Source organism: Simochromis diagramma, unplaced genomic scaffold (assembly GCF_900408965.1).
Source record: "Simochromis diagramma unplaced genomic scaffold, fSimDia1.1 OVJJ01000131.1, whole genome shotgun sequence".
In the NCBI taxonomy this organism is placed as follows: domain Eukaryota; kingdom Metazoa; phylum Chordata; class Actinopteri; order Cichliformes; family Cichlidae; genus Simochromis; species Simochromis diagramma.
In genome coordinates, this window is record NW_024387200.1 from 3,418,184 (window position 1) to 3,429,037 (window position 10,854).

General features: G+C 39.6%; 1 protein-coding gene across 24 annotated transcripts in view; it reads left to right on the forward strand.

Moving 5' to 3' along the window:
• The first annotated feature begins 4,329 nt into the window (after positions 1–4,329).
• kcnt1b (potassium sodium-activated channel subfamily T member 1b) overlaps positions 4,330–10,854 on the forward strand; it is a 75,995-nt gene continuing 69,470 nt past the window's right edge. For 6 of the 24 annotated variants that reach the window (XR_005698646.1, XR_005698647.1, XM_040050431.1 and 3 more), the window contains exons 1-3: positions 4,334–4,603; positions 8,189–8,237; positions 9,884–10,051. Coding sequence is in view for 22 of the 24 variants with exons in the window: in XM_040050431.1 (XP_039906365.1) it covers positions 4,534–4,603; positions 8,189–8,237; positions 9,884–10,051 (287 nt within the window). In the remaining 2 variants the exon portion in view is untranslated. The other 18 variants (XM_040050424.1, XM_040050413.1, XM_040050414.1 and 15 more) reach the window with 12 other exon arrangements.

The following is a 10,854-nucleotide window of genomic DNA, read 5'->3' on the forward strand; positions in this document are numbered from 1 at the left end:
AAACACTCCCAACCTTTAGTGCTACACACATGGTGTATGTGGTTGTGCATTAAATAGTATACATGCCCTCCCGTCACTTGTGCTATCTTCTAAATGTTCCCCAGTGTAGCGGTACAACCCTGCAGATGGAACCTGGTCGATATGCGCGCACATGCTGAGTCACAGAGAGAGCGCTGGTTGTGCTGTGTACCTGAGACACCTCTACATGGCCGGGGGCAAAGATGAGCTCAAGCTGGAGCTCCATGCAACTGCAAAGGTTCAATTGTGACACCATGAGGTTGATGCCTGTGAAACACATGAGGAGTGAGAGGGTAGATCGGTACAACAGACATAAACTGTTCTCTCTAAAAAAAAAAACCTTCTGGCCATATTTGCATACGAATGATAAAAATGGAAAATATGGAGTGAGGAAATATGAGTGACATGAATGAGAGAGGACCACATGATTTTTCTTTTGTTTTATTGTTTAATAATTTACACTGCAATAAAGGGTTCTTACTGAAAACATTTTCTAGCATGCTTTCACTGGATTGTGATGGTGCTGATGATTAAAATGAATTCATTATAAAGTTAGAGGACCCAAATGTAGGATGCTAGACGAGTAAGAAAGTTAAAAAAAAAAAAGTATAAAATTAAGTAAGAGAGCATGAGTGAAGCTAATCAGGGCAGGGAATGCAAACATACAAAATTGAAACAAGACAAATGCACAACAAGACGAGGAGATTCAGGAGACGATGGGGAAAGAACGGTCAGGGATTGACAAAATAAATCAGGAACCAAAACTAAACAAATCCAGCACTGATAACAGTATAATGTTTTCAGTGCTCACCATCTCCGTTTCATATATTGGCATACCAGCTTTTGGCAGCTAAACAAAACACTAAGTGTCACTTAGCAGTTATGTGTCACAAACTTAGTTTGGCTGGATGATGGCATTTTCACACTATGGGCATAAAAGTATCTATCAAATTTGAGCCAAACCAAATATATTCTAAAATATTTGACTGAACATATTTGAGTGAAACATCTGTCATACTGTTGGTACAATGTGAAAAGTCTACACAGATTTATTTTACAAATGTAAAGCAGCACACTCGCAGGTCACTTTGTTAGGCACACATTTTCAACTGCTGAGTAACATAAATTCTGTTCGGCCAATCAGAGGTTTGGGGGAAGTGTCAGAATGATTGGAGGTGATTTAAGTGACCTTAAAGTGGCCAAGATTCGCTTTGCATTCACTTAGTGGCTTTTGAGCCACATGAGCTCAAGAAACACTGAGGTGCCACAGTCTGAGTATTTCCCTCCATATCTTACAACACTACCACTGCTGATCCACTGGGATTTTCCCACACAAACATCTCTAGGGTTTACAGAGAGTAGCCTGAAAAAGAGAAAATATCCAGTGAGTGGCAGTTCTCTGAGTGCAAATGCCTAATTGTTCCCAGAGGGAGAATGGCCAAACTGCCTCCAGCTGACAGGAAGGAAGCAATAAGTCAACAAACCACTTTTTAAAATGAAAATATGCAAAGTAATAAATATGATAGCCTTATAAATAAATATATAGAAAACCATTTTTTTTGGCACACTTTGGATCCCTTAGTACCACCTGAGCAATGTTTAAACATCATAGCCTGCCTAACTATTGTTACTGACCATGTCTATCTCTTTATGACCACAGTGTACCCATCTTCTGATGGCTGCTTCTAGCAGGATAATGCACTATGTCACAAAACTCAAATTATTTCAAACTGCCTTCTTCAACATGACAACGATTCACAATTGATTTCACAATGATTTCACAACTGGCCTCCACAGTCACCAGATCTCAATCCAACAGAGCACTTTTTGGGATGTGGTGGAACAGATTTGTAGTGCAGCTGACACATCTGCAGCAACTACGTGATGCTGTTATGTCAACATGGACGGAGATATCTGAGTAATGTTTCCAACACCTTGTGGAATCTATGCCACAAAAACCTGAAGCAGTTCTAAAGGCAAACGAAAGACTAATCCAGAGGTGTAATGTAAGTGTAAATAAATGCTAAATCTTTCCAGTAACTGTTGAGATTATTTACTTTTGATGAGAATAGCACCTTAATGACACAATTTCAAACATTGGACTTTGAGTTTTAGAAAGTTTTTTCTACTCTTGACTCTGTATGATATCAGTGAGATCAGATGTCCATAAACAGTCACCCTGGTCTGGTTTTGACAGCAATCCTACCGACATCTTGTTTAAACCTTCTGTATGTGACAGGTAATCATTCGGGAGAAAGTTTGCATGAAAGGGGTGGACTTAAAGAGATAGAGAATAAAATGGCTTGTTTCCCACAGTGGAAACAAGGTGCAGTATAAGATAAATGAGGATACTTCAAGAAAACACTTGGAATAGTTTTCAGCACTGAAACAAAGACTTGGTTCTTTGTAACATAATCTGAAATCCTAGGATCAACAAAGTATATATATGTCTGTCTCTATCCTACTTGTGTATTTTCAGATATCTCTTGTAGTCTTCAGTGGTGCACTGCTGGCTGTAGGAGGATCTGATGGTTTCACCCATCTGAAAACAACAGCAGTTTACAGCCATGAAAACAACACATGGAGGTAAGAGGAGAACTGAGTTTGTGACAAAACTAATACAAAATGATTGCTACAAGCATCAAATGATGCCATAAGCCCTGACATAATTTTGTTTTGGTTCCCTGTTAATTAAATTTGCAGGAAACATGAAAGCCATAATGTAAACAAGCTATGAACTGAACCACTATTCAATGACATCAATTAGTAATAGAGAGCTATAAAGAGGAAATGTATTTACATTAAAACATCATGAAGGGCACAGCAGGCCACAAATGCATTAGCATAAAACATCAAATATGTTGTATAAGATATATTGATACAATATATTATATTAATATTTTCCCGAAGGATTATTGTTTACACTTTGTTGGTAATATGGGAGAAGGATTAACTAATCAAAATAATTTTATGTTTAACTGGATTGTTCGAATCATTTATGTTTAGTAAATGTAATTACACTGGATGTGGCAGGTTCAGATAATGGTGTTAAAGGGAAAAATACAGACTCTTACTCTGGTAAAAATCAAGACACAAAAAAGAGGAGAGATGTCTCTTCCAAAATTAGTTAAAATTCAATGTAACATTACATCGATTAATGTTAAAGAAAGTGTATGCAGGATGAAAATATTATAAGCGAGACAAATATATAGTCTCTTTGTGATTCATGCACTGTGCTCATGTATGGCTCCTATATATTATATATGCCTTCAGGCTGCAAGCTGAATCTGGGTGCTTCACTGTCTGAGCATGTTTCCCTTTCCATCTGTTTTTAGACACTTTGGAAGCATGAAGAGTAAGCATCCAGGTGGGAGAGTGGCTGCGCTGTGCTGAGACTCAACAATACTCATATTATATGAGCAGGACAGAAGTGTTAGAGAAAAATAGCCTAATGGATGTAGGCTCAGGGACACATTGCAATATGGTTCAAGTAAAGGCAGTAGAATAAATGAATAATGGAGGAGTTCGCTACAAAATGAGACATAGCTGCATTAGTACATGGTGACAGCTAACTAAAATTAAAGCACATCACATGCTACCCAGTTTTGATCTTTTATGTCTGTTGTCTAGAAATTATAAACAGATGAAACTGTAGAAAGCAGATTTCAAGAATAGGTTAACTTTTGGATTGACAGACTTAAAATGTAGATTTTATACAATTCTGAAAAAGAAAAAGCAATCAAGTAAAAATGAGACAATCACAAAAATGCTCATAATATGAAAAAGTGAATCAGTGTTTCAAGGGATACCACCATTTAAGATGATTTCATTTTAACTCATGAGCTTGCTAATTAAATATTAATGTGGAGTAACAGGTGTTAGTCATGGATAAATCATAGCTAAGGCACGGATTTGGAGGTAAAAACATAGCAAGCGCATATTGTTAGTCTTACAATGAGGCATGGTTCATGTGAAGTGTGTTAAAAGTAACCAATCACAGCTCCTTTCTGAGTTATTTCAATAAGCTGGAGACATCTTTGAAATTTATGTAGACGTTAATCATATCACTGAATTTTTGCAAGTGGCTCAGTCTATTCAAAGTATGCGGGAAATGTCTGTAAATGACCCACAGCAGTGACTGTAAATAAAGTGCTTCACCATATTTAATCATTGAGCTTGTGTAAACATCCACTGATAGGAAGGGTAAGTGCCTGCTGCGGTGTAAACCAACAAAATCAGACAAATCAAGTGGAGAAGAAAATCTGTGGGAATCAAGATCCTTAGCGAGACTGGTGAGTGAGTGAGTGAGTGAGTGAGATCTGACTGCTGGCATGGGAAAGCATAAGAGGCTGTGTGGGCTTTAAAACGATGACGCTCAGAGCTCTTTCCCCTGGAGAATAATGGGCTGAAATGTGGAGAGGCTCAGCACAAGGAACGCACACAGAGTAGCGCGGCTTTTCCACAGACACACAGGAACCAGCGGTGTCTCCCCAGTCGTGCCACTGTGCACACAGAATGAATATTTTCTTCAATGTGAGGGGGACAGTTGTGAGGCAAATAGCAGAGGACAGAGCAGCTGTTGCAGGTATGGTTTAACAGAAATACATATATACATTTATGTATGTAATTTTTCCCTGTGTGTTGTAGGAAGATATTGCAAGTGTAAGTTGGCAAGACTCTACACGTGCTGTGTATATGCTCCATAAAATGTTGCTGGATATTGATAATTATAAGGACCAACAAATAACTTAATAATTTTGGGGACTGTTGTGATGTTTTGGTCTTTTCCTGACCAGTATGCAGCTAAGAGTAAAGCTCCCCCACATGCAATTTATCGTGTGGTAGTGGAAATATAATAGTAGAAGAATAGTTGCACTTTAATGCACTTTTTTTCTCCAAACAAACGTGTTTGGATATATAGGTACATCTGTCACTACCCTTTAAATACCACTTCTTAAAAATAAATAAATAAGAGCCAGTCTTTTGCCTTGACATAACTTTGAAAGAATTCTGCGCTGTCATGATTTGGGGTGGGAATAACCGTGACAGCGCAGAACTGCAGAATCTATTATTAGTTTTTTTTTTTTCATTTCACTAAAAGCTCTTTTTAAATTAGAAATTTCCTGTCAGCATTAAACGCTTCAGTTTCCTCGGCAGACGACGAATTATTCCAAGGTTGTCCGGTAGGTGGCGAGGCACCGGTGGTGACTTCAGGTTAGGAAATCAGCGCCCCTCACCCGCTGTGTCCTGGGAAGCAAGGATGAGGATGATGATATTGTCCGGACAGCGTGGAAACCCGGTGGACAGCGCGCTTACTTGATGTGTTACTTCATATGCGTAAGCAGACGTTACATGGCAGGAGACAACAGCGAAGAGAAGCTGTACTTTGAGTGATTCCGAGGGCAAGGGTTGTTATATAACAGCAGCTGACAACGGTTACAGGGGGCTGCGAGCTAATTAAAAAGACGAGCGCAAGTTTATCGTTAACTTAACGTCCGTCCTCCTTCCGCCACGAAATGTAGTTCGGCAACAGTGGCAAACAAAGTTGTTGCTAAGCGACAAGGAAGTCAGTCGGTTGTTTTTTTGTTTGTTTTTTTCGCCCATGAATATTTACGTTTAATGTCAGGTGTGCCATAATCGCGTACATGTGATAATGATAATGGCAGGAAGTTAGCAAGTCAGGCTTCGCGCTTTGCCGTCACGAGACCCTTCTTTGGGTTGATGGGATTTAACTAAACCCCCAAAGCTCACTGTTGGATCCCTTTTCTTCCCACCTCTGATCACAGGAGCTAACTTCCACCCCACAACTCTTGCAATTGTCACTTTCCAGTGATGACAGAGCTTTCGCGGGTACTCGTTGTTGGGAAGCATCCTGTGTCGCACACGCAGTGCAGTATGGAGAGCGAATGGAGATTATCTAAATCAAACCTAAGTTTACGATGCTGGGACCTCGGCCAGAAACGGGAGCACAGCCAGGTAAACGAAGTTAACAGGAAATCACAGGGTACAGATGCACCTATGTGTTTTAACGCGTATAAGTTCAGCGAATATCATCAAGTTTATTGTAAAGCTTTGGTGGCAGATGCTGTACCGTGAAGTAAGATTATTATTATTTTCTCTGTTATTTATATTGTGTTGCCATAACATCTGTGGTGGACGTAAATGCAGATGTTTTGGTTGTCATGAAAATATCATGACTGCATTTCTGCGTTATGTATGTCTGTATTAATTGTATCTGTATTAAAGCTGAACCCTTGGTAATTGCAGTGAGGATGGGCTGATTCGCTGTGGTGGAGAGCATTTTTCTGCCATTGTTCATCACTGCAAATCAATACAGTTATCAGCTTTATATTGATGCTCAGTGGGCTCTTCCAGGATTCCATTACCTTCATTCATAGGGGCCACTGAATGCCTTGATTGAGTCAGAAAATATTGTGAGTTTGCTTTAGAATAGCATCATCAGCTGGGGAAATCTTGGTGTCCTGCCTCTCTGTGGAGGTTAAAAACGTTTGAAGAGTCAATTCTGATGGCTCAATCATCCAACACCTTAATAAGCAACCCCCCCCCCCCCCCTCCATTTTTCCACGAATTAAAAGTTTTGTTGTCACTAACAAACTTTTTTCAAATGTGGAATTTTGATAAATATGTTTCACAGATGATGGTTTTAATCACAGATTTCCTTTTTTTTTGCTTGCAGACTGTGCTGAGCATTATGTCTAGATATTGGTCTCTGCGTTGAAATCTGAAAGGCAGTTAGTCTCATCTGACCTTTTGAAATACATAATTCTGAAGAAGACGATTGCAGATTTTTACAGCCATTGTAAGTCGAATTTGATTCTTTTTAGTCTTCTTCTCGCCCTGGTTCCCGTTATTTATTTAAAGACCAGTTTTATGCCTTCCCTGCACATGCTTTTCCTCGCTCCATCTGCTCTCTTTGGTCTGAATCCACGACATTCGCTCCATTAAAAGGAGACACTCTCTTACCGCAAGCGACTCTTTTTCCCTTTTATTGTGGTCACTTTGCCTCCTCCATTAAGTGAGCTCTCAGAGGTCACAGGCTCTGTATTTTTTTTCTTTTATACTGTATGGGGACGTGCTAATTTTTACTTGCACAGCTGAATGTACAGTTCTCTCTCTCGTTTATCTTGTCATGTAGTTCTTCTTAACTTCTGATGTCTCCTAAAGTAAAGAACACATTGAGAGTACTATATTCTTTATTCTTCTGCATTCACCTCCTTTTGTTTCTGGTTTTTGCTTTCTTTCCTCTCCACCGTACTCGCGGTCATAACCTATCTCTCTTTTCTCTGTCTGCCCTTCTGGGGGACTGTGCCTTCACTGTTAATAAGGGAGATCATGTCTCTGGTTGCTATTAGCCCACTCAAGATTGCCCACACCGTAGTATGAAAACCACAGACACACACTTAGCTCTGTATTACCCACTTATTTTTCCCTCTGTAGACAGTTTAGCAATAAACCAAAGGTACATCAACAGAAAGTCTAGGTTTATCTTTTAGCTGGAAATGTAAAAAAATGTCATGGAAGTGCAGACACGGATGCCCATCTTGTTCAACCAGACAGATGAAGCTTTGGTATATTGTACCTACACTGTATGTATTTAAGAACAGTCTTTGTCCTGTTTCTGAAATGACCTTCCATCTGTTTGTTTTGCTTCATGGGCAGAAAAAAATGTGCTAACAGCATCTTGACGAGGGAATCCCTCCTCACTATTGCAAAGATTAAAATGTACACTAGGGTGCCTTTAATAAACACATGCAGATAGTAGCTGATTAACCCACTTCCTGCTTCCCACTTTATGAAAAGATGCAATATAAAAAAGTTAAGCACCATCGAGTGGAGATGTTGGAGAGGGACAACTCGGTAATATCAAACTGTACCCTTGCATAAATGTGTTGGTGTAATCCTACTCTATGTGAAAAAACAGAAAGTTTGAGAGTGCGCACTGATCTTTGCGTGTAAGCTGTGAAACAGGCAGTGGATGTGATCGACCTCTTTCAAAAGGTCTTAAGAGGAGAGTTTTTATAAGTGTTGTTTAATCTCTCTTTTCCCTTTTCTCTCTCTCTCTCGCTCTCTCTCTCTCGCTCGCTCTCTCTCTCTCTCTCTCTCTCTCTCTCTCTCTCGCTCTTATTCATCATTGACGTACCCCTGTAAGAGCCAGTGATGAACCCTCCACGCCGATCATCGAGTTCCCTCGGTGACAGGTAACTTCCTGAAGAACTTCCCTACATGTGTTACTGTGTGACAAGGTGGAAACGCATACAATAATTAGCCACAATATTTGAAAAAAAACAGCTGCTTAATTTTGTGTAAATGCACATTGTTCTTTGAAAATGGTCTTTACCTGTAGTGTGCCTCCACTACTACTGCTCCATAGATTGCCTTATCAAAATGTAATCTGAATTTTCAAGTTGCTCTTTGCATTCCTTGAGTCATTTTGGAGCTTGAAATGAAAGTGTTCGGGCAAAAGCTTTAAGTGTTGAGTTACCAGCTCATGGAGACTTGCTTCATTTGCAGGCTACATTCATAAATTTGATGGGATTTAAATACAGTCAGCCAAACAGAAAACTAGACAATTTATTACATAAAGCACCACCACAACCACAATAACCTTGAGCTCTAGTCCATGACTTGAATTAGCAGAGCAGAAGCCTTGGAGAGAAGTGCTGACTACAGCTTGCATCCACCTGTTAGTTGCCATAAATTAAAGTTTTGTTTTAAAAAGTAAAATAATAAATGACAATAGGTGCAAGAGAAATGAAAAATGAAAAACATTTTACTTCAGCTAATTAATTTGCACCAATCTCATTTAATATCAGTGTGAGTCATTAGGCTAGTGCATAGTGCTGACATTTAAAGGTGCATTAGTTACTTCTAGTTCCTCCTTTTCCTTGAAACATATTGCATGTGGAGCTAGTGAGAGAGAGCTGATGTGAAGTAGTATTAATCAAGGTAATGGTGTCATGTAGTATTACACTAAGTGTAATATACACTTCTCAGCAATTGTTGCAACAAACCATCATCCTTCTGGCTTCATTTCTAATGTCTGGATTTTAACTGTTGACATTCTGGTTGCAGTAGTTTTTAATTTGCCCGTCGTTTTATGTGACCAGGGAAATGTTTATTGGGGATGGACCAATAAGGCCGCAGCTGCAGCAATAATGTATATTGTAAAATGTAAATAGGTTGCATATTCATATGTCGTTCCCTTTCTTTTTGAATAATGCATGTATGCATGTTTGTATGTTTCCTTTAATACAATAATACATAATACAAGATGTTTGTGAAATAAGTCAGTTGCATCAAGTCACATGGTTTAGATTATTATCCATGTCAGGATTTAGGCTTAAAATAGGGTCTGTGTGCCCATTGCAAACCATTTCTGCTTAAGCTGTTTTCTCAGCTGTGTTAGCAGCACAAGAGCTTAATAGCTGGTCAAGAATCTTCATTGTCATTATCAGTGTGCTCAGTGTGTCATCCTCATAAATGCATGTCGTGTTTACTTGGGATTTCATGGAATGGATAATGGGCCTTTTCTGTTTGCTGTGGTTTCCTTTTTGTCCCATGTGAATAAATTGGCATGTGAGCATTACAGTAAAATGTTTGTCATTGTTCCCCCGAGCAACCACCTTTGTGATTGCAGACAAGTGCATTATACAACCATAACTTTCCTCACATATGTTTTAAAACTTTGTAATATGCTTTTTCAATTAGAGCCAGCCTCTACATCAACAGCGTCACGTACACTTTTGTTGTGTCTGTTCTCAGCTGAATACATTGTTTTAAAGTGTCACCGTTGTACTAGCAGACAGGTTGCTGAGCAGATTCTGCTGTCTTTCTCGTCATGCAGGCCATCCACTGAGACCGTGCAGAAAAACAACAGCAGCAACTCTGGTGTTATTCTGGACATCTCAGCTCTCAAGATGGCCGATGTGGATTCAGGGGTGCCTCCGCTCCCACCTCGTTACCGATTCAGGGACTTGCTGCTGGGGGACCAGACATTTCAGAATGATGACAGGTAGCACGAAAAGCTCTCTTTAAGTTTGTGTGTGTGACATGTGAGAGACTGCCCAGGAATATTGTGGATCTTTTTTGTTCAATAACAACAACAGAGAACCTGAAATCTTGCAGTCTTTATTAAGAAGAAGTCTCTCCTAGAGTAAATGACAATAAATTGAGCAAACTGATACTACTTTGGCCAGAATTCTACTGAAATAAGAAAATCACATAAAATAGAATTAGCTGAAAATTCTACTTGTAACAGCTGTAACGAGATTTGTGTTTTTCAGGGTATAGCTGGATTAAGTATATATATATATATATTTATTTATTTATTTATTTACCCTTGACTGGCGCTACAGTCACCAGAGTGCTGTAGTGTTTGGGAGTACAGTTATCGCTGCGGTTGGAGAGGCAGACCAACAGATGCTGTTTGCTACCCAAGAGGGGAAAAATTAGCCTCAGGCATGGCTGAGTGCTGTGGAGCTCTCCATGGTGCTGAAATGAAGGCATCTCACTAAAGGATCAGCAGTCCATTGTATACTGGCTTGCAAAGAGGAAACTGGCAGCCAAAGCTTTGTATGGTGGACTTACTTTTGATTTGTCAGAGATTTGTGTGTTAAAATCAACCTCCACTATTTCAACTTGTGAGACTTTATATGAAGGCTTCCATAACGTTTTATCCTGAATGCACTGCGGCTCAGTGATGTTGAAGCTGTGTTCCTGCTGTAGGTGAATCCAGTTCCTAATCCAGTTCCCCGTTCTACACTATGGAGAAGTATGGAGACGCCCCCCCCCCCACACACACACACACACACTGCT